Consider the following 24,723-nt stretch of genomic DNA (forward strand, 5'->3'; position numbering starts at 1 on the left):
CTTGTTTATTCCACATGCCTACCACTGAACAGTACCAACACGTAGTAAGTGCTTGATAAATGTTCGTTAAATGAATGAAGGAAGAAGGATGCAAGCCCTTAGTTCAGTAAATATTGATTCCCTTCCACATTTAACCTCTTCCTCCCCTCCTGAAAGTTGACTGCCTTGATCATGGATAATGGACAACTATTTGTAGCTGATTTGATGATGAAAGCCACGTTTCCATGACTCCACCTCATCACCTCATCATAATTCTCAAAAACGTGAGTTTTAAAAATGTAGCTGAAGATTTCAAAATAAAAAGTTAAAAGAATACCACTGGAGTACTCCTCAGCAAAATAGGAAGAAAACAAAGATTGTTGTGCAATTGCATTTCACTATGGGCTGATATTTGTGGAGGTATCATGGGTTGGAATGCTACTGTGACATAAAGTATATGGGTTAATACTTTTAATTGCTTCCCACTGCCTTTATCTCTTCCATTAAAGAGCAAGTGCATCATGGAAAAAAGTTCTAAAAATAGAGCCTGCCTGGTTTATGGAGAAGGGTGTTTATGACAGGAATTATGCAGTTGTTTAGCTCAGATGTCTGAAGCCCCAAATCAGGTTTTATTCTGTGGCTAGGGCCTCGTTAACATCCAGCTCTCCCTTTTTATTTGAATATACTTTTTCTGGTGGGAACACACTCTGTCCTCACTCTGTGGTCATAAAAACCCATGTTGTTTCTAAACAGGGGAGGTTTTTGGAGCTGTACTTGGGGAAAGGGAAAGAGACACACATATAAGAGGGAGAGGTTATGCCTGGAGTGAGGGGTTTAGGGGAGCGAGGTTTCTCTTCACTCACAGGGCAGGATGTTTGAGGCAGTCGTGGGGGATGATGGTGATGGTGATGGTGCTGTTGGTGGAGGTGCTCTATCTGTGGCCTTAAGTGATGAATGAAGCCAGTTTGGTGGGCAAAGTGGTGAGTACCCCCTCCGGGCTTCCCTGAAAGAGGAAGTTCTCTGCGTTCGACTCTGGTTTCTTCTGCCATCATCCAGGGTGATGATGCTGATATTCCCGATGAGATGGTGGTCTTGAGATGGCTGGCTCCTCTGACTCTTGTTGGGGGCCCTCCTGGCCATGGGGGACTGGCCAGCTTTTCAGGCTCCCAGGGAGACCTTAGAGTTGGCACGTCAACTCTGTCCGGTGCTGCTCCCTGGTTCAAGTCCACATCCTCGCTTTCCTGGTGTTGTGCAGCATCACGTAGCCAGTCTCCCTGTGCTTCCAGGCTTGTCTCTTCTGGTCCTTCTTCCACACTGATGCTCAGGTACCCTCTCACAGAGCAATTTGATTATGCACCCCCCTTACTTACAATTCTTACCTTGGTGTAAAGGGCACATCAAGGCTTGCCCTTCCCTCCCTTATATTCAGCTTCGTTTCTCAATATTGGCCTCTCTAGATCCCGCCCCCCCCCACCCCTCCCAAGTGCAAACAACAGCCACAACAAAAGGCAAAAAATTCCGCTGCCTCAGCACACCAGGCTCCTTCCACACTGAGCTCTTATACCACCTCCTTCACCCATCCCAGCTTGTACATACTGCCTGCTGGAAACGCCCCGAGTTTTGTCTGTCTGCGGCCCATCCTTCAAGGGATACGGGACAGTCACCTCACACCCAAGCCTTTCCTGATGGCCTAAGTCAGTTTGCTGTCTCTTTTCCTCTGCTCTTTTTTTTTAAATTTATTTATTTATTTTTGGCTGTGTTGGGTCTTCGTTGCTGCGCAGGCTTTCTCTAGTTGCAGGGAGCAGGGCCTACTCTTCGCTGCAGTGCGTGGATTTCTCATTGCAGTGGCTTCCCTTGTTGCGGAGCACAGGCTCTAGACGCACAGCTTCAGTAGTTGTGGCACACGGACTCAGTAGTTGTGGCTCGCGGGCTCAGTAGTTGTGGCTCGTGGGCTCTAGAGCACAGGCTCAGCAGTTGTGGTGCACGGGCTTAGTTGCTCCGCAGCATGTGGGATCTTCCCGGACCAGGGCTGGAACCCACGTCCCCTGCATTGGCAGGCGGATTCTTAACCACTGCGCCACCAGGGAAGCCCTCCCTCTGCTCTTAAAGTACTTTTATCCACGGGTCTCTTACCACTTGTTGCATTATATTTTCATAGTTTGTTTGCACATCTCTCTTCTCTTCTAAACTGTGGGATCTTTGGATCCTTGTGGGTAACTTTTGGTGTCCAAGTGTCCATAGATCTTTTCATTAGGAGATCATAAGGGTCCATAGCATTGATGGGGTCTGTGAAGCCATTTTGTCCTTTTTTCCCCCAAACAAATCTATTTTATCAGTCTCCCTTTCTTCCCAGGCCATTTTAGTTCTGTCATTCTTGGTCCCTGATCCTTGAGAAAGCCAAAACATTCAGGTAAAAAGGATGTACTGCATGAGTTGGAGCCTTCCTGATTCTCACTGAGAATTTCCTGAACCAGTCTTTTTTTTTATTTGTACAAAAATCTTCATTTTTCAGGTGAGGAAACTGAGGCATGGAGGCCTTGCCTTGCTTAAGATTGATCAGCTGTATCACTTCTATGTGGAATCTAAAATATGACACAAATGAACTTATCTACGAAACAGAAACAGATTCACAGACACAGAGAACAGACTTTTGGTTGCCAGGGGGGATGCGGGGTGGGGGAGGGATGGACTGGGAGTTTGGAATTAGCAGATGCAAACTATTATATATAGAATGGACAAACAACAAGGTCCTCCTGTGTAGCACAGGGAACTATATTCAATATCCCGTGATAAACCATAATGGGAAAGAATATGAAAAAGAATGTATGTCTATGTATAACTGAATCACTTTGCTGTACAGCAGAAATTAACACAACATTGTAAATCAACTATACTTCAATAAAATAAATTTTTAAAAAAAGGTTGATCAGCTGTGAAATCAAGACTAGGGATTCCAGGCTTGGGCTTGGCCAGGTTCAGCCTGCAAGAGCTGTATCTTGATTGACTTGCTGTATTTGCCACCCTGTCTCTGATGCTCTCCCCAGCCACCTCTTTGTTATCTGATGTCTTCCCTTCTCACCACCCCCCCCACCCCAACTCGCACACAGTTAACGTGTACACATGTTTGTGAGTCACGTTTTTTAATCTATTTTTTTGGTTGTCTGGTGTGTGCTTAGTTTATCCATTCCAAATCTGCTTTTGAGAGCCATGCCTACATTTGTTTAAGTTAGTTCGGGACATTCTTACAGTGCAGTGTAATGTCATGGTTTAGACTTGTGTTGTCCAGTGTGGTGACCGTATGTGGCTATATGGAGCGGCTTGGGTGTGGTTCATCTGAATTGAGAGGGGTAGTAAGTTACACTATACTTACTGGATTTAAATCACTATGATAAAAGGAATGTAAAATATCTCACTAATAATTTCCTATATTGATTACGTGTTGAAGTGATAATATTTTGGATATATTGGGTTCAATTATTGGGTTGAATATTATAGTTCATTTGATCTGTTTTCTTTTACTTTTTTTAATGTGGTTATTAAAAAGTTTAAAATTACTTATGAGACCCACATCTGTGGTTTGCATTATATTTCCTTTGGTTAATGACTATGGGCTTTCAAATCAGATTTGGGTTTGAATCTCAGCTTCACCACTTAATTCGCTTTGTGGTTTGGGGCAACATAGCCTCCTTGGGATCATTTTTCTTACCTATAAAATAAAGACTAATATCTACCTCACGTGGTTATTGTAAGGATTAAATTGTATTTTGTACATAAAGTGCTCAGCCAAGAACCTGGCATGAGAGCATAGCAGTTAAAAGCATGGAACTTGGAGTTAAACTTGACAAAGTTTTCAACACTGGCTGCACTGTTTAAAACTTTTGTGGCCTTGGACAAGTTACTTTACTTCCCCAAGCTTCAGTTTCTTCATTGTAAAATAGGGATGATAATAATATGTACCTCATAGAATTGTGAGGATTAAATGCAAGACTATGTAAAGGGCTTACTAGCTCAGGGTAGAGCATACAGTAAGCACTCAATAAATGATAACCAATGCCATAATACTTCTGGGGAAGGGCACCTGTTGGAAACTTTCGTGATGTTAAATGGTATATGTGGACTCTGGTTTTTATTTTTATTTCTTCATGACAGTACATATAATAGGAATATGGCCCTAAGATATAACACATTCTCTCTTTTCTATATCACGGTTATTATTGTGTTTGTAGAACATTCTTGATACTACATTTTTGTCAAGAATTATACTTTTATTTGAGTCTTCTTTTCTAGCCTTTTCTTTGGCTTTACTTGTTCAGTCAGTCATTCATTTCTGCAGGTGGTTTTGTTAAGCACTTACTACGTGCCAGACACTGCGCTAAGGACAGAGTATGTGGTGGTAAGAAGACAGACAAGCTCGTGCCCTCATGGAGCCTACAATCTAGTGGGAGAGACATCTGTGAACAACTGAATAAACAGATACATGTATCACTGTAATTCCTGATGAGTGCTGTAAGAGGAACAAACCTGGTGATGTGATAGAAATCAACAGAGGAAGGGAGGTGGTAGAGAGTCTGTTTCAGAAGGTGGTCAGGGACGGCCTCTATGAAGAGATGACACTGAGACCCAAAGGTTGGGAAGAACCATCCATGTGGAGAGTAGAGGAGGGACATTTTGAGCTGCCCTCGGGTGGGTAAAGAGCTTTGGTATTTTTTTCAGAAAGCAATGGGGTCGAGTGGTTGGTGTGGGGATGAAGGGCTTAGATGGGGTTGGAAATTGCCAGGGGCAGGTAAATTACAGCAAGTCTGTTGATGTTGTTTGAAGTTCAATGTAAGGAGAGGGAGCGTTTTTTTTTTTAAAGGAATTCCTTTATTTTTATTATTTATTTATTTATTTATTTATGGCTGTGCTGGGTCTTCGTTTCTGTGTGAGGGCTTTCTCCAGTTGCGGCAAGCGGGGGCCACTCTTCATTGCGGTGCGCGGACCTCTCACTATCGCGGCCTCTCTTGTTGCAGAGCACAGGCTCTAGACGCGCAGGCTCAGTAGTTGTGGCTCACGGGCCCAGTTGCTCCGCAGCATGTGGGATCTTCCCAGACCAGGGCTCGAACCCATGTCCCCTGAATTGGCAGGCGGATTCTCAACCACTGCGCCACCAGGGAAGCCCGGAGCAAGAGGGTTTTGATCAGGGAAGTGATATGATCAAATCTGAGTTGCTGTATGGTGTATGAACGTGACGGGGGGCCAGAATGGAAGTGGGGAGAGGTTAGGAAGTTACTGCTGTGCTGCAGTGAGAGGGGTGGTGCACTGGATAGAGTTGTAGAAGTAAGTTGGAAAATGGTGACTGGATCCTGAGTCACATGTATTTGTTGGTAGAAGCAGCAGAACTCCCTGGTGGGTTAGTTCCGGAGGTTTTCTCAAAGGGAGATATCAGCTGCACACTTTGTGGTACCATAGCAGGAGAGAGTGGCATTAAGAAAGCCAAGCAAGGAGAGTGTTTCAAGAAGGAAGAAGTGTGAAAATCTGTAAACAGCTCCTGAGAGCATGAGTTAGATCAGGATGGAAACGTCCATTGGATTTAGCAACACTGAGATTGTTGGTGACCTTGACAATCGCTGTTTGATTAGAGAGTGGAGGCAGTAGTCAGGTTGGGGTGTGTTGAAGGTGATTGGAAGGGAGAATGTGGAGCCATCGTGTTTAGATTACTCTTTCAAAAAATCTGGCCATAAAGGGGGAAGAGCAAAAGGAACTGAGCAAGAAAGGGCAGTTGGTTGATGTCTAAAGATGCTGATGGAATGATCCTGTATCCAAGGAGAGGTTGATGGGAAGAAAAGAGGGGGAATCATGGGGGATGTAAAGCACTTGAGGAGGGGGAGGAGGATGAGATTCAAAACACATGAGAGGAATTGGCCTTTGATAGGAAGAAGGCACTTCCTCTGTAGAAACAGGAAGGAGGCAGGTGGATGAGGGTGGAGACTGATTTATAGATACGTGACCATTGGAAGACTGGTTCTATTTTTTCAGCAATTCATTAGGTAAAAACTTGAGCTAAGAGTGAGGTGTAGCAGAGGAGCACATAAGAGCTTCGAGTGAGATATTATGATCTCTAATCCACTTCAGCAAAAATCACTTTGCATGGTGACGTTCATTTGACACAGAAAGGTTTCAGGGTAAGTGTAGTTTGATCCTGCTTCTTTCTTAATCTAGCTCAGTGTGGCTTGGGGACTAAGGTAGTTACTCTTCAGGGAGACAGGCTCTGGCTAATGTGTCTGGTTCAGGACTTTAATTGGGAAGTCCTGGAGAAGGTCTGTAATGGGAGATGGTACCTTTGACAACAGGTGGCATGTTGCCATCATTCAGAAGTCCTATGGAGAATCAGTAGTTTATGAAGAGTCAGTATACAACAGAAGAAAAGCACTGAATCAGGAAACTGAACTTGAGCTTATAGTCCTGTTTTGTCATCTGCTATGTGACTATGAGCAAATCATTTACTCTCTGCGTTTATTTTCCCAGTCTATAAAATAAGAAAAATACCAGCCTTCCCATCTCATGAGGTTGCGTGAGATGTGATGACGTATGTCAGTGTTCTGTGAAAGGCATTTCAGGCTGTACAAATAGATTCATGAAAAGACTCGGGGGCTTGGAGCTGGCGGCCTGGCTTGTACTCACAGCTCTCTGCTTACTCACCCCTGGTATGACTCAGGATGAGTCACTTTGCCGCACTGAACCTACATTTTCCCATCTGTAGAACACCCTCACAGGGTGAACATAAGGATTCAGAAGTACAGTAGAGGACTTTGGAAGTAAAAGTGCTAGAGAAATGTGATAACCAGCCTGATTTCCCTGTTCTTCATTTAGGGAAAAGCCCTAACTCTATTTTCCTTCCAGAATCACTTTTCAAGATGAGCATTCTTTGACTCCATCAATAATGGCTTATAATGAGCCCTTTCTCTGGGCAGAGCCTGGGTGTTGTAGGGGGAGGGATGGGGAAAGTGTGAACTAACATTACACTAGGAGAAGTGGTACCTGCGTTTGGGGGAACTCCTGTCTGATTGGACGTGTAGGACAGACGCAAGCCCACTCTTAGGAAATGCGTTCTGGAAGGGCTGTGAGCTGTCTGCCTTGGGAAGATTCCATTGTACAAGACTTATCAGATGGAAGAATCTAGAAGCACATGCTCATGCTGATAAGCATAGAAAATTGGTGGGGGAGAGAACTGACCCTGCAGTGGTCACCAGGACCACTGCACCAGGTCGTTCTCCTGTCTCCACTTCTGCTGAAGCTGTTTCTCTGCAAAGTTTTGAAGCGTCACTGAGCATCTAACATTGAGCAAACTTGTTATGGCTGGACATAAGGTCGGTATCCCATCTCTTTTGACTCTGCACCCAGAGACTTCTCCCTTTGGAGGACACTAACCCTTTGCCAGATGAGAATATTCTGAATGATCCTGAGAAAGCTTTTCCTCCTGAGGGTGGCAGTCATGGAGCTCATCAGAGCCGTGCTGTTACCTGTTGTTCTGGTCTGAATCCATTCCTGTACACATTTCTGTGGAGGAAGGTGGGTGAGTCTCACAGGAATCAGGAACCTGATGTTTATCAGAAAGTCATTTGTCATTACACTCTGAAAAGACTATTGGTGTCAGATAGTTAACTGGATGCAAAATACTCTTTTGGTCTGGGAAGTTTTCTTAAGAATCTTGATTTTCTGTAATGAAGAACTCACTCCTTGGAATTTCCATCTCCTGTTTTCCATATAATTGCTAAAGAGTTCATATCAGAGTGAAATACATAGGATCTCAAGTCAGACTATAAAAGCTTGGCCTTAGGGGAAAAATTCATAGCTTTTAACATAAAGATTTGGAAAGAGAATGTGTCACATTTATCCTCATCAAATGTCCTAGCTTCCAAGCCTCCTTGCAGAATGTAGATATCCTGTGATTGCAGTGTGAAAGGCTGCATCTCAGAGATGGGAAGAGGAAACTGAATACAAGTCCTAACATCCCTCCCTGTCTATCCCTCCCTGTCTATCCTAGCACCTCTGTCTATACCCATCGAACACATGTTGTTGGAATAGCAACAGAGGGAGAGTCTCTGGGTCAGCCTGGCATTGTTGGGAGGTATGAAGACGCTATTGACTCAGGCCTTACTCAAGCGGGCCTAATAGTGTCCTGGAAAGCATCAGAATGGGAAATCCACCTGGGAATAATTATGGAAAGGACATTTCCTTCTTGGAGTTCCAAGTGACTCTGGTGTGCAGTCAGCAGGCGGCTGCTTACTTGTGGATTATTTTGACTTCTTGCTGAATGGTCTTATCACCCAGACTGTATTTTGCAAACATACAATAAACCCCTAAGTAACTCACCTCCCTTTCCCCTGCCTTTCCCTTAGCTCAATGCCCAGGACTCCTTTCTTACAATGCTTGTGATTCATCTATATTCAGTTGATTTTTAAAAAAATCAGATTTCTTATTTTGAGGTAACTGTAGGTTCACGTGCAGTTTTAAGAAATAATACAAAGAGATCCCATGTGCTCTTTACTCAGTTTCTACTGATGGTAACTTCATGCAAAACTGTAGTACGGTATCACAACCAGGATATTGACATGGGTGCAGTCAAGATACAGAACATTTCCATCACCATGAGAATACTTCATGTTGCCTTTTTATGGCTACATGCTTCCTACCTTTTAAGGAGTTAAACCCCTGGCAACCACTGATTTGTTCTCTATTTCTATAATTTTGTCATTTCAAGGATGTTATATAAATGGAATCACGTAGTGTGTTGTCTCTGGGGACTGGTTTTATAAACCTCTGGAGATTCATCCAGGTTGTTGGATGTATCAGTAGTTGGCACCTTTTTCTTGCTGAGTAGTAGTCTATGGCAGTGGTCCCCAACCTTTTTGGCACCAGGGACCGGTTTCATGGAAGACAATTTTTCCACAGACCTGGGGAGAGGGGATGGTTCACGCGGTAATGCGAGCGATGGGGAGCGGCATACGAAGTTTCCCTAACTCGCCCACCGCTCACCTCCTGCTGTGTGGCCTGGGGGTTGTGGACCCCTGGTCTGTGGTATGGATGTGCCACAGATTGTTTAACCATTCATCTGTTTAAGGACATCTGTGCCAATTCTGATTTTTAATATTACAAATAAACTTTCTGTGAGCATTCATGTACAAGTTTTTGCATGAATATAAATTTTCATTTTTCTGGGATAAATGCCCAGGAGTGTAATTGCTGTTGCGTATTTAGTTGTTTAATAAACTGCCAAACTCTTTTCTGGAGTGGCTGTAATTTTGCATTTGCATTAGCAATATATGAGAAGTCTAGTTTATGTGCAGTCTCATCAGCATTTGATGCTGTCACTATTTTTTATTTTAGCTATTCTGATAGGTGCATAGTGATATCTCATTGCATTTCCCTCATGGCTAATGATGTGAACATCTTTTCACGTACTTATTTGCCATCTGTGTATCCTCTTGGGTGAAATGTCCATTCATACCTTTTCCTCATTTCTGATTGTTTTTTATTGTTGAGTTTTGAGATTATATATTGTAAATTATATATCCTAGATCCTATTTCTTTGTTGGATATGTGGTTTGCAAATATTTCCTCCAAGTCATAGCTTGCCTTTCCATCCTTCTAATAGTCTTTTGCAGACTGAAAGTTTTAAAGTTTGATAATGTTCAGTTTATCAGTTTTTTTCTTTCATGGATTGTGCTTTGGTTTCAAGTCTGAGAACACTTTGCCTAGCCCTAGGTCCTGAAGATTTTCTTCTATGTTTTTTCTGAAAGTTTTATAGTTTTATGTTTTACATTTAAGCCTGCAATCCATTTTGAGATAATTTTTATATAAGGTATAAGCCTTATGTTGAGGTTCATTTTTTTTGCCTGTGAATGTCCTTTGATCCAGCATCATTTGTTGAAAAGGCTGTCTTTCCTCCACTGAATTGCTTTTTGCACCACTGTCAAAAATCAGTTGGGCATTTATGTGGGTCTATTTCTGGGTTCTCTATTCTGTTCCATTAATCTGTGAGTCTATTTTTCTATCAGTATCACACTGTCTTAATTACTGTACTGTATACCAAGTCTTGAAATTGGCTAGACTGATTCATCCCACTTTATTCTTCTTTTCCAAAATCGTTTTAGCTATTCCTGTTTCTTTGCCTTTACGTATAAATTTTAGAATCATCTCATATATATCTACAAAAACTCTTGCTGGCATTTAGGTAGGAATTATGCTAAACCTATATCAATTTGGAGAGAATGGAAATCTTTAGTACGTTGAGTCTTCTAATTTACGTGTCTCCATTTATTTATATCCTCTTTGATCTCTTTTATCAGCATTTTTTTTGTTTTTGGCATACAAGTTCTGTGCATGTTTTATTATACCTATACTTAAGTATTTTTTTTTAGTGATTATAAATGGTACTGTATAACTTTGGTCTTCATTTCTAGTATACAGAAATACAATGATTTTTGTATGTTTATCTTGTGTGACCTTGCTGAACTCACTTATTCTAGGAGTTAGTATGTAGATTCCTTGGAATAGTCTATGTACCCCATTATGTCATTTGCAAATAGGGATATTTTTATTTCTTCCTTCCTGATCTGAATGCCTTTTATTCCTTTTCTTTTTCTCTGTTCTCTCTTTCTCTCTCTCTTTTTTTCTTTTTGCCTATTACAGTGGCAGTACTATATTGAATAAGAGTAGTGAAAGGTGATATTTTGCCTTGTTCTTGATGTTAAGGGGAAAACTTTCAGTCTTTGACCATTAAATATGATGTTAGCTGTAGGTTTTTTATAGATGCTCTTTATCAAGTTGAAGAAGCTTCCCTCTATTTCCATTTATTTCTGAGTTTTTATCATGAATAGATGTTGAATTTTGTCAAATGCTTTTTCTATTACATTGATTCATTTTTCAATATTGAATTAGCTTTCCACCCTTGGAATATACCCCACTTGGTCATTCTTTGTATATATTGCTGAATTCTATTTGTTACTATTTGTTAAGGATTTTTGCACCTATATTTATGAGAGGTACTGTTCTGTAGTTGTCTTTTTTTTTTTTGTACTGTCTTTGTCTGGATTTGGAATCAGGGTAATACTAGCTTCACAAAATGAATTGAGAAGTGTTCCTTCTACTTTTATTTTTTGGAAGAAATTGTGTAGAATTGTTATAAATTCTTTGTTAAATTTTGATACCATTATCTATTAAAACCATCTGGGCCTGGAGATTTCTTTTGGGAGTTTTAAAATTATGAATTCACTTTTCTTACAGTTTATGGGGCTATGAATTGTGGTAGCTTGTGTTTTTCCAGGACCATTTCATCTAAGTAGTAAAATTTATATGTGTAGCATTGTTTGTAGCATTCCCTATTATCTTTTGGGTGTCTACAGTTTATAGTTGTATCTCCTGTTTCAATCCTGATATTAGTAATTTGTGGCTTTTCTGTCTTTTTTTTTTAAGATTTATTATTTATTTATTTATTTAATTTATTTATTTCTGGCTGCATCAGGTCCCGGTTGCTGGCACGCGGGATCTTTTGTTGCGGCACGTGGGATCTTTCGTTGCAGCACGCAGGCTCTTCGTTGTTGTGCGTGGGCTTCTCTCTAGTTGTGGCGTGCGGGTTTTCTCTTCTCTAGTTGTGGCGTGCAGGCTCCAGGGCGCATGGGCTGTGTAGCTGTGGTGCATGGGCTCCAGAGCGCAGGCTCTGTAGTTTGCAACAGGCAGGCTCTCTAGCTGAGGCACGTGAGCTCAGTAGTTGTGGCGCCTGAGCTTATTTGCCCTGCAGCATGTGGGATCTTAATTCCCTGACCAGGGATTGAACCCGCGTCCCCTGCATTGTAAGTTGGATTCTTTACCACTGGAGCACCAGGGAAGTCCCTTTCTGTCTTTTTTTTTCTTTTTCAGTCTTGCTATAGGATTTCAATTTTATTTTTATTTTATTTTATTGATTTTTTAAAACCACTGATTTTCTCTATTGTTTTCCTGTTTTCAACTTCACTGATTTCTGCTCTTATTATTTCCTTCCTTCTGCTTGCTAATTTAGTTTTATTTTGCTTTTTTATAGGTTCTTGATTTGAGACTGCACATTACTGATTTGAGACTTTCTTTTTCCTTATGCAAATATTTAGTGCTATAAATTTCTGTTTCAGTACTGCTTTAGCAGCATCTCACAAATTTTGATATGTTGTATTCTCACTTTCACTGAGTTCAATGTATTTTCAAATTTTCCTTGTGTCTTCTTCTTTAGCTCATGGATTATTTAGAATTATACTGTTTCTAAGTGTTTGGATATTTTGTTTCTAAGTGTTTGGATATTTTGTTTCAAAGTATTTGTATATTTTCCTGTTATCTTGCTGTTGTTGATTTCTAGTTTGATTCCATTATAGTCAGAGAATATACCTTGTGTGATTTAAATTCTGTTAAATTTGTCAAGGTTTGTTTTATGGACTAGTATATCGTCTAGCCTGGGTAATGTTCCAGTGCACTTGAAAAGAATGTGCATTCTGCTCTTGTTGGGTGGAGTATTTTATAAATGTCGATTAAATCCTGTTAGTTAATGTTGTCATTGAGTTCTTCTATATCCTTGCTTACTTTCTTTCTAGTTGTTCTATCAAAGGTTGAGAGAGGAGTGTTTAGGGTTTGTCTATTTCACCTTTCAATCAGTTTTTGCTTCATGTATACTTGGAGCTCTTTTGTTTGGTGCATATACATTAGGATTTCTATATCTTCTTGGAGAATTGACCTTTTTGTCATTATGCAATGTACCTTTCTGTGTCTGTTGTTTAGTTTGGGTAATTTCTATTGTTTTGTCTTTAAGTTCACTGATTCTTTCCTCTGAAAAATTGATTTTCTGTTCTTCAGGCAGTTTGATGTTTTCTTGGTTCTTGGTATAATGACTGATTTTTTGTTGAAATGGGCATTTTGGATATTATGTTATGAGCCTCTGGATCTTATTTAAATCTTTTGCTTTAAGTGGCTACTTTTGACACAGATGTGGCAGAGGAAGAAGTAGGTATCCCCTCATTTCTGCCAGGTTGGGGTAGAAGTCCAGGCTTCCAGCTCAGCCTCCATTGAAACTTGATGGGGGCTCCTAGTTACTGATGGGTAAGAACAAGAGTTATAGCTCCCCACTAAGGTTACATTGATACCTCTCTGCATTGTGGGGTGGGGAGCCTCATTACTGCTGGGGGGAGGTGAAAGGAAGTCCAGGCTCCCTACTGGGACTTCTCTGGTAATACTCCAGTAGGAAGGAGGTGGAGGCTGAGTGCATCATTACAGCTTCAAGAAGGGGGAAATCTAGGCTTTCTAGTAGGCTTTGCTGACCTGGATGGGAATGGGTTCACAGCTTTTTCTGTAGTGTTTGGACAGGGTAGAGTGGTTATTATCTAAAGTTTTCTATCTTTTGAGGCTGTCCCCTTCCCAGTTCTTCTGCTAGAGAGAGTGGGCTTTTGTTGGGACTCTTTTTGTCTGCACTCATTGGTGTTTCCAGGTTGCTCCAAGTCTAGGAATATATGAGGCAAAAAGAAAACCCAGAGAATTCACCACTGTATTATTCCTAGCCAGTTTGCTTTCCTTTCTTCACCTTTCAGAGTCTTCCTATGTTTATTTCATATATAATGTCCAGGGCTTTCAGAGGTACTTAGAGGGAGGAACAGGGAAAAGTATGTCTATTCCATCCTTCTGGAAGCAGAAGTCTCATTCAGTTTACTTTTATTTGTTTTATTCTTACAGGTCAATCACTTTTCCTACCTGAGATCTCAGGGCCCAAGTGTCCTTAATCATACTTGTATAAATTCCTTTTCATGGGGGGAGAAATTTAAATCCCAATTCTTGAAGAGCTCTGAGCATTGGTGGGAAGGGTGGAAACAGTTCCCATACCCAAACTGCACACTGGGCCCTCTGTGAATTTATAGCTTTCTTTTGCTCACCTTTAAGGCCTGGGGCCAACCATAGGGGGACCAGGGATATTCAGATTATTTCATATTCACTAAGGGGTCTTTACCTCTAGAGGAAAAAGAGAAGTTCCCATGACACTAGAGGAAGTTTCACCTAGGGGTTTATAAAAACCTATAAGTGCCACAGAGGAGCAGCTGGGGTGGGATTGGGTGGGGAGGGTCCCTTCCAGCTTGGCCTGGCCTCTAAAAGCAGGGCTTTTTGCCTTTGACTGTAGAGGGTGAAAACCATCCATGATACTTTCTTGGATCCAAGCTTCTCTGCACTTCATCGTTCGCTAAGTCTGCTTCCTTAAAAGTCTGTTATTTAGAGAAATATAACCTTGATGTGGAACAGCATGTGTTTTTAATTCAGCTAGACCTAGTTTGGGATCCTTGTTCCATCTTTTGCTAGCTGTGTGACCTTGAAGTTCAGTCATTCACTTAAACATCATCCTGTAGTGACTGCTCTGGGCCAGCCATCATGCTGTGTTTGGGGAATAAAGTAATGAGTACCGTTCACTGCTCCCTTTTCTTCACTTTCTAGCCAATAGCAAGTCCAGTTGGTTTTACTTCAAAAATCTATCCAAAATTGGACTACTTTTCTCCATCACCCTTTTTCCCAGGCTTTTATAATAAGTTCCCTGATGCTGTTCTTCCCCCTAATCCTTTCCCTCAATTCATTATCTACATAGCAGCCAGGGTGATCTTTCAAAAACATGCATCAGATTATTATTCTCATACTTAAGACCCTCCAGTTATACTGAGAATAAAATCTGACACCTCCCCGTGGCCCACTAGGGCCTGTGTGGTCTGGTTTCTGCTTCCCCTCTGAGTTCATCTAGCATCCTTTCCCCCCTCATGGCTTTAGTCACACCTGACTTTTTTCTCTTCCTGAAAATATCAAACTTGTCCTACCTTGGGGTCATTACACCAGTTATCCTCTCTACCTTGAATAATTTTTTCATCAAAGTTTGAATGGCTGGTGTCTTGCTTTCATTGAGGTTTTAGTTCAAACACTCTCCTTCTCTTACTTCTCAAGTCACATTCTGTCAAAACACTGTGTGCCCCTCCCCCAACATCTTATTTAGCTCTTCTTACAATTTGAAATTCTTTTGATTTGCCTACTAGACTGAGCTCCATGATTCCTGAGAGCAGGAATCATGCTGTTTCCTTCATTGCTGTTTGCCCAGTATCTAGAACATTCCTGGTACTGAGCAATCAATATTTGTTAAGTCAAGTTGCCTTTTTTTTTTTTAGTATAGTGAATTATTTTATTTTATTTTATTTTATTTTACTTTATTTTATTTTATTTTATTTTACTGGAGTAAAATTGCTTTCTAATGTTGTGTTAGTTTCTGCTATACAATGAAGTGAATCAGCTATATGTATATCCTATATTCCCTCTCTCTTGGACCTGCCTCCCACCAACCCCCATCCCACCCATCTAGGTCATCACAGAGCACCGAGCTGAGCTCCTTGTGCTATACAGCAGGTTCCCACGAGCTATCTATTTTACATATGGTAGTGTATTTATGTCGAACCTAATCTCCCAATTTGTCCCACCCTCCCCTTCCCCACACCCTGTCCACATGTTGGTTCTCTACATCTACATCTGTATTCCTGCCCTACAAATAGGTTCATCTGTATATGTACCATTTTTCGAAATTCCACATATATGCGTTAATATACGATCTTTGTTTTTCTCTTTCTGGCTTACTTCACTCTGTATGACAGACTGTAGGTCCATCCACATCTCTACAAATGACCCAATTTCATTCCTTTTTATGGCTGAGTAATATTCCTTTGTTTATATGTACCACATCTTCTTTATCCATTCATCTATCATTGGACATTTAGGTCATTTCCATGTCCTGGCTATTGTAAATAGTGCTGCAATGAACACTGGGGTACATGTGTCCTTTTGAATTATGGTTTCTCAGGGTATACACCCAGTAGTGGGATTGCTGGGTTATATGGTAGTTCTATTTTTAGTTCTTTTAAGGAACCTCCATACTTTTCTCCAAAGTGGCTGTATCAATTTACATTCCCACCAACAATGTAAGAGGGTCCCCTTTTCTCTGCACCCTCTCCAGCATTTATTGTTTGTAGGCTTTTTGATATGAGGTGATACCTCATCATAGCTTTGATTTGAATTTCTCTAATCATTAGTGATGTTGAGCATCTTTTCATGTGTTTGTTGGCCATCTGTATGTCTTCTTTGGAGAAATGTCTATTTAGGTCTTCCACCCATTTTTTGATTGGGTTGTTTCTTTTTTTGATGTTGAGCTGCATGAGCTGTATGTATATTTTGGAGATTAATCCTTTGTCAGTTGCTTCATTTGCAAATATTTTCTCTCATTATGAGGGTTGTCTTTTTGTCTTGTTTATGGTTTCCTTTGCTGTGCAAAAGCTTTTAAGTCTCATTAGGTCCCATTTTTTTATTTTTGTTTTTATTTTCATTACTGTAGGGAGTGGGTCAAAAAAGATCTTGCTGTGGTTTATGTCAAAGAGTGTTCTTCCTATGTTTTCCTCTAAGAGTTTTATAGTGTCCGGTCTTGCATTTAGGTCGTTAATCCATTTTGAGTTTATTTTTTTATATGGTGTTAGGTAGTGTTCTAATTTCATTCTTTTACATGTAGCTGTCCAGTTTTCCCAGCACCACTTATTGAAGAGGCTGTCCTTTTTCCATTGTATGTTCTTGCCTCCTTTGTCATAAATTAGGTGACCATATGTGCGTGGGTTTATCTCTGGGCTTTCTGTCCTGTTCCATTGACCTGTATTTCTGTTTTTGTGCCACTACCATACTGTCTTGGTTACTGTGGCTTTGTAGTATAGTTTGAAGATGGGGAGCCTGATTCCTCCAGCTCCATTTTTCTTTCTCAAGATTGCTTTGGCTATTCGGGATCTTTTGTGTTTCCATACAAATTGTACAATTTTTTGTTCTAATTCTGTGAAGAATGCCATTGGTAGTTTGATAGGAATTGCATTGAATCTGTAGATTGCTTTGGGTAGTATAGTCATTTTCACAATGTTGATTTTTCCAATCCAAGAACATGGTATATTTCTTCATCTGTTTATTTCATCTTTGATTTCTTTCATCAGTGTTTTATAGTTTTCTGAGTACAAGTCTTTTGCCTCCTTAGGTAGGTTTATTCCTAGGTATTTTATTCTTTTCATTGCAATGGTAAATGGGATTGTTTCCTTAATTTCTCTTTCTTAGTTTTTGTTGTTAGTGTATAGGAATGCCAGAGATTTCTGTGCATTAATTTTGTATCCTGCAACTTACCAAATTCATTGATTAGTTCTAGTAGTTTTCTGGTGGCATCTTTAGGATTTTCTATGTATAGTATCCTGTCATCTGCAAACAGTGACAGTTTTACTCCTTCTTTTCAAATTTGTATTCCTTTTATTTCTTTTTCTTCTCTGATTGCTATGGCTAGGACTTCCAAAACTATGTTGAATAAGAGTGGTGAGAGTGGACATTCTTGTCTTGTTCCTGATCTTAGTGGAAATGCTTTCAGTCTTTCACCATTGAGAATGATGTTTGCTGTGGGTTTGTCATATATGACTTTTATTATGTTGAGGTAGGATCCCTCTATGCCCACTTTCTGGAGAGTTTTTATCATAAATGCGTGTTGAATTTTGTCAAAAGCTTTTTCTGCATCTATTGAGATGATCATATGTTTTTTATTCCTTAATTTGTTAATATGGTGCATCACATTGATTGATTTGTGTATTTTGAAGAATCCTTGCCTCCCTAGGATAAATCCCACTTGATCATGGTGTATGATCCTTTTAATATGTTGTTGTATTCTATTTGCTAGTATTTTGTTGAGGATTTTTGCATCTATATTCATCAGTGATATTAGTCTGTAATTTTCTTTCTTTGTGATATCTGTGTTAGGTTTTGGTGTCAGGGTGATGGTGGCCTTGTAGAACGAATTTGGGAGTGTTCTTCCTTCTGCAATTGTTTTGGTAGAGTTTGAGAAGGATTGGTGTTAGCTCTTCTCCAAATGTTTGATAGAATTCGCCTGTGAAGCTGTCTGGTCCTGGACTATTGTTTGTTGGAAGATTTTAATTACAGTTTCAATTTCATTACTTGTGATAGGTCTGTTTATATTTTCTAATTCTTCCTGGTTCTGTCTTGGAAAATTGTACCTTTCCAAGAATTTGTCCAATTCTTTGTGGTTGTCCATTTTATTTGCATATAATTGTTTGTAGTAGTCTCTTATACTCCTTTGTATTTCTGTGGTGTCAGTTGTGATTTCTCCTTTTTCATTTCTAATTTTATTGATTTGTGTCCTCTCCCTTTTTTTCTTGATGAGTCTGGCTAAAGGTTTATCAATTTTGTTTATCTTCTCAAAGAACCAACTTTTAGTTTTATTGATCTTTGCTATTGTTTTCTTCATCTCTATTTCATTTATTTCTGCCCTGATCTTTATGATTTCGTTCCTTCTACTGACTTTGGGTTTTCTTTGTTCTTTCTCTAGTTGCTTTAGTTGTAAGGTTAGATTGTTTATTTGAGGTTTTTCTTGTTTCTTGAGGTGAGATTTCATTACTATAAACTTCCCTCTTAGAACTGCTTTTGCTGTGTCCATAGGTTTTGGGTCATTGTGTTTTCATTGTCATTTATTTCTGTGTATTTTTTTACTTCTTCTTTGATTTCTTCAGTGATCTCTTAGTTATTTAGTAGCGCACTGTTTAACTGTCAAGTATTTGCGTTTTTTACAGTTTTTTTTTCCTGTAATTGATTCCCAATCTCATAGCATTGTAGTCGGAAAAGCTGCTTGATATGATTTCAATTTTTAAAAATTTGCCGAAGCTTGATTTGTGACCCAAGATGTATCTGTCATGAAGAGTGTTCCGTGTGCTCTTGAGAAGAAAGTGTATTCTGCCACTTTAGGGTAGAATGTCCTATAAATATCAATTAAATCTATCTGGTCTGTTGTGTCATTTAAATCTTCTGTTTCCTTATTTATTTTCTGTTTGGATGATCTGTTCATTGGTGTAAGTGGGATGTTAAAGTCCTCTACTATTATTGTGTTACTGTTGATTTCCGCTTTTATGGTTGTTAGCATTTGCCTTATGTATTGAGGTGCTCCTATGTTGGGTGCAAAAATATTTATAATTGTTATGTCTTCTTCTTGGATTGATCCCTCTATCATTATGTAGTGTCCTTCCTTATCTCTTGTAACAGTCTTTATTTCAAAGTCTATTTTATCTGATATGAGTATTGCTACTCCAGCTTTCTTTTGATTTCCATTTGCATGGAATATCTTTTTCCATCCCTTCACTTTCAGTCTGTATGTCTCTAGGTCTGAAGTGGGTCGCTTGTAGACAGCATATATATGGGTCTTATTTTTTATCCATTCAGCCAGTCTATGTCTTTTTGTTGGGGCATTTAATCCATTTACATTTAAGGTTATTATGGATATGTATGTTCCTATTACCGTTTTCTTAATTGTTTTGGGTTTGTTTTGTGGGTCTTTTCTTCTCTTGTGTTTGTTGCCTAGAGAAGTTCCTTTAGCATTTGTTGTAAAGCTGGTTTGGTAGTGCTGAATTCTCTTTGCTTTTGCTTTGTCTATAAAGATTTTGATTTCTCCATTGAATCTGAATGAGACCCTTGCTGGGTAGAGTAATATTGGTTGTAGCTTTTTCTCTTTTGTCACTTTAAGTATATCCTGCGACTCCCTTCTGGCCTGCAGTTTCTGCTGAAAAGTCAGCTGATAACCTTATGGGGATTCCTTATATGTTATTTTTTGCTTTTCCCTTGTTGTTTTTAATATTTTTTCTTTGAATTTAATTTTTGTTATTTTGATTAATATGTGTCTTGGTGTGTTTCTCCTAGGGTTTATCCTGTATGGGACTCTCTGCACTTCCTGGAGTTGGGTGACTGTTTCCTTTCCCATGTTAGGGAAGTTTTCCACTATAGTCTCTTTTAATGTTTTCTCAGACCCTTTCTTTTCCTCTTCCTCTTCTGGGACCCCTATAATTTGAATGTTGGTGCGTTTAATGTTGTCCCAGAGGTCTCTGAGATTGTCTTCAATTCTTTTCATTCTTTTTTCTCTATTCTGCTCCTAGGCAGTTATTTCCACCATTCTGTCTTCCAGCTCACTTACTTGTTCTTTTGCCTCAGTTATTCTGCTATTGATTCCTTCTAGTGTATTTTTCATTTTAGTTATTGTGTTGTTCATCTCTGTTTGTTCTTTAGTTCTTCTAGATCTTTGGTAAACATTTCTTGTATTTTCTCAATCTGTGCCTCCATTCTATTTCTAAGATTCTGGATCATCTTTGCTATCATTACTCTGCATTCTTTTTCAAGTAGGTTGCCTATTTCCTCTTCATTTATTTGGTCTTTTAGGTTTTTATCTTGCTCCTTCATCTGTGACAGTTTTTTGTCATCTTATTTGTTTTTTGATGGGTGGGATTGTGTTCCTGTCATAGTGGTTGTTTGGCCTGAGGCTTCCAGCACTAGAGTTTGTAGGCTGCTGGGTAGAGCTGGGTCTTTGTGCGGAGATGAGGACGTCCAGGAGGCCTCCCTCCGATGAATATTCCCTGGGATCTGAGGTTCTCTGTTAGTCCAGTGGTTCGGACTCAGAGTTCCCACCACAGGAGCTCAGGCCTGACCTCCCGCTCGTGAAGCAAGATCCTGCAAGCTGCGCAGAGCAGCAAAAAAAGGAAAAAAAGAAAACAGGAGCAGAAGAATAACAAAGGGTCAAAAATAAAATAAGATTAGAAAACTAACAGATATGTTAGAAATAATAAAAAAGTAAAAATACAGGTGAAACAACAGCTGGAAGGTAAAACAGAAGTATAATAGTAAAAAAGAGGAGGGAAAAAAAAAGCTGGAAAAGTCCCTGGCTGTGGGGGGCGGTGCTTAGGCAGGGGCAGGGTTTAGGTGGTGGGTGGGGCCTATGCTTAGGACCCACAGGGCTGGAAAAGGCCCTGGCGGGGGGTGGGGGGGGCTGGGGGGTGGGGCTTAGGCTCAGTGCAGCAGGAGGGGCCCAGGAGTGCCTCTGGCCTTGAAAGGCAGAGGACCAGATCTAGGACCCCGGAAGGCTAGGCGCATTCCCCCCCATCCTCCGATCCTGGAGGGCCCCTCCCCATTGGCCTCTCTTCTTCTTCCCCTGCCTCCCTCCCTCCTATGCCCCTAGGACTCACGAGGCCAGAGGGGGCCCTGGAAGGCAGAGGACCAGACCTAAAAACCCAACAGGCTTCCTGGGCCGAGTCAGTGAGGGAAACACCCGTGGTACTTCCCCTGATTCCCTGGTCCTAGAGCGCCCCTCCCGCCCACCTCTCCTCTTCTTCCTCCCTACCACCCCCCTGCTACGCCCCTAGGATGAACGTGGCCCGGAGGGGGACTCGGAGGGCAGAGAACCTGGCCCAGGAGTCCAGCAGGTTTCCCGGGCCTGATTGGACAGGTGAAATGCTAGGTGTGCCCCACCCCTCATCCTCTGAGCCCCTGAGGGTCCCTCCAAGTGTGGGAATCCCTCCCCTTTCCCAGCCACCCCTCAGGGGCGCCTGTCCTGCCCAGCCTCCACTTCTCCCCTCTCGCTCCCTTCCACATCCTACTGTGTCACTTGGGGGTTCCTCCTATCCCCTTGGGCATTGAGGTCCCCCACCAGCGTCTGGCAGGCGCCCTAGCTGTGGGCAGACGTGAACTCCGCGTCCTCCCCCACCACCATCTTGACTTCAGGAACCAAGTTGCTTAATTCTCTTGTGCCTCAGTTTCTCACTTGTCACACAGAATAATAATTGGCTAATAAAACAAGGTTGTGTTTAGAACTAAGTGAAATAACACTTGTATGTGGAGTACTTAGTACAATGATTGGCTCACAATAAGCCAAATAACAGTGTTTTATTGTTTCATTATGATTGATTATATTACAATGTTCAATTCCATTCTGCCATAGCCCTTTGGTACCTGTTCTTGCATCTAATGATCTGTCTGGAGTGTTACGAGTATTCGTCTGTGACAGATACTGACTGGTTTGATGCTGACAGTGAAATCCTAACTTAGTTCTCTCTTGGCCATGTTTTTCTGTACAGGTTCTGCAGCTGGGCTCAGACATCCTTCCCCAATACAAGCAAGAGGCACCAAAGACTCCCCCTCACATCATCTTACATTATTGTGTTTTCAAGACCACGTGGGATTGGATCATCTTGATCTTAACCTTCTACACAGCCATCCTGGTCCCTTATAATGTCTCCTTTAAAACCAGGCAGAACAACGTGGCCTGGCTGGTTGTGGATAGCATCGTGGATGTTATCTTTTTGGTGGACATTGTGCTGAATTTTCATACCACTTTTGTTGGACCAGCTGGGGAGGTGATTTCTGACCCCAAACTCATCCGCATGAACTATCTGAAGACGTGGTTTGTGATTGACCTTCTGTCCTGTTTGCCATATGATGTCATCAACGCTTTTGAGAACGTGGATGAGGTTAGTGCCTTTATGGGTGATCCAGGGAAGATTGGTTTTGCTGATCAGATTCCACCACTCCTGGAGGGGAGAGAGAGTCAGGTACATCCCTCAAATCTCAGACCTTGTTGTCATGTCTTTAAATTAATTGTGGGTGGTCAACAGAAGAGTAATTAAATGGGTGGGAACTAGCATGACTGATGTCTGGAACATAGGGAGCATGATGCTTGATCAATATCCTCGCCTGGTGTTTTTGTCCTTTGGAGGTTTGGAGGCCCTGCATGTCAGTGGATGGATGTGGAGGAGACCAGAGGCTTCCTTCTTATTCCATGTGGAATGCAAGCCACTGGTGTGGGTGGTGGGGCTGCAGAAGTAGGCATGCATTGCCACTGCATTGGTGAATCTTTCACTTGGTATACAGTTGCTGAATGCCTACCTACTGATTACTCTCATTATGGGGACTTTTCTATTATCTGCTGCTGACCTTTGGCTGTTTGAAAGCTAATTAACTCTTGGCAACAGGGATGCTACTCTCCTCCAAGTTTGCTTGCGTTTGTTTTCTTTTTCTTTCTTTCTTTTTTTTTTTGGTAAATGTTGGGAAAGAATGAGTTGTTTCTTTGCTGAAATGAGTTTTGGAGGTGACCAATGGCATTCAATTGTCCATGCTCTCCATTGCCTAAATATGCTGAGGTAGTCAGTCTGTGGTTAAGCCTGGCTCTTGTGGCTAAGAGGAGTACTGCTACTGGATTACCCTGCTGTGGGTTGTTAGTCCTACAGGCCATGGAAGGAATTAAAAGAAGATAAATGCTCTGTAAATGTGCTGGAATCAAGACATGCTTAAACAGTCACTGAATGGGTGCTTAGGACATGTTGCAGCAGAAAGGGGCCACTGGGCTGGTTAAAGTGATTTTCTCCTTTGAAAAAGCAAGGATGTCACGTCATGGCAAAGGAAAATGTCAGGTTCTTAATCTAGTTTAAGTGTTCTATGGAAATTGTTCTTCCTTTTTCCTACTCTTCAGTTGACACTTTAGATGGCAGTACACCTGGTAAGTCTTCAGCCTCAGATAGCAGCGGCCCTCATTGCCTCAGATTACAGAGGGTCCCAGAGGTCTCCGTCCAGCTGGACTGCTAACTGGGTGGGTCATCAGGAAGCCATCGGGAGGCTGATACACTCTCAGGACTAAATGGCTAGTGGGACTCAGCCTTGAGATAGTTGGAGGGAACAGCCAGCTTCCTGCCAGGATAACAAGACCTGCCAGTGACTAGATGTCTTGCTGGTGGCATAATGATGCCTCTCTGCCTTCAGATCAGTACCAGCAGTGGGCAAGGACTCCAGCCCCTTCCTCTGTGAGGACCCAACTACCTACTACTTTTCTCTCCAGTGAAGAGGAGCTGATGTTCAGATGCTCCAGACTCAGAACAACCCCTGCTTTCATCTGTGTGGTGTGTTTTAATAGACTTTAAAATCCCAAGGAATAACTCTGAGTGGCTTGTGTGGATTTTTTAGGGGGATTAAATGAGTTGAGACTGATCATTTACAAGAGAAAAATCGTCCCTAAAGTGAATGTTGGGATTCTTAAATGTGAATTTTAGTACATGTTGGGAATGATATTTTTCACTGGGAGCACATTTCCAGAAAATTTTATGTTAGTTAGTGAGGAAAATATGATCATTTTGGCTTAGATAATTCAACTGATGATTTCAACCTAAAAGAGCTTCTTATACACATATGGGAAATGAAATTTAACTTTAAAAAAACTGATTGAGTTTTTAAAATAAGCCATTTGCTATTTATAGCAATGGCATTAAAATTTTGCAGATAAATAGAACAGTTCTTCGGCTTCCACAGTTTCTTATTAAACACTGGCAGAGCTGTAAACACATATGTGAATGTGTCAAGATTACCTTGTAGGTTAGCAGATCAGAGAGCTTCTTCCCAGGCTCTGTGTATGTTGGGCTGGAATTCCTTCGCCATTAACTGTGAATACCCCTGACATGGTTTCTGATTTCCAGATTCATGAAATAGGTTGTAGGTAGGAAAATCATAATTTCTCCATAGCTTTCTAGTTGGCAAAGGGTTTAGCATCAAAGCTCTTACTACCATTTCTTGATGATAAATAATAATATGAATATTAAGGGATTCTAGCTATGATTTGCTTCTGTAAAGTCTTGTTTTTATATTTAGTAGCTCCTTTTAAAGCTTTGGCTCACACCTGAAATAATGCCTTTCCATGACAACTGTGGTGGAGTTGGGGAAACACGAGGAAACTGAAGATTTGGCTTCTGGTCCTCTTGTTCTCACCTCTTAAGACAGCTGGGAACCTTGTGCATGTCATTTAGCCTTTCTGGGTTACAGTTTTCCTAGCTACATCTTAGGGTTGATACTACCTTACCT

The 24,723-nt window shown here is 40.9% G+C and overlaps 1 protein-coding gene across 2 annotated transcripts in view; it reads left to right on the forward strand.

The window, feature by feature from the left end:
* Window positions 1–24,723, forward strand: part of KCNH1 (potassium voltage-gated channel subfamily H member 1) — a 418,364-nt gene that overhangs the window by 72,403 nt on the left and 321,238 nt on the right. Inside the window, exon 6 of one of the 2 annotated variants that reach the window (XM_036874642.1) lies at window positions 21,957–22,430. In XM_036874642.1, the coding sequence (XP_036730537.1) occupies window positions 21,957–22,430 (474 nt within the window). The remainder of the gene's footprint in view (window positions 1–21,956; window positions 22,431–24,723) is intronic. The other variant, XM_036874648.1, reaches the window with a different exon arrangement.

Source organism: Balaenoptera musculus, chromosome 1 (genome assembly GCF_009873245.2).
Source record: "Balaenoptera musculus isolate JJ_BM4_2016_0621 chromosome 1, mBalMus1.pri.v3, whole genome shotgun sequence".
Taxonomy (NCBI): domain Eukaryota; kingdom Metazoa; phylum Chordata; class Mammalia; order Artiodactyla; family Balaenopteridae; genus Balaenoptera; species Balaenoptera musculus.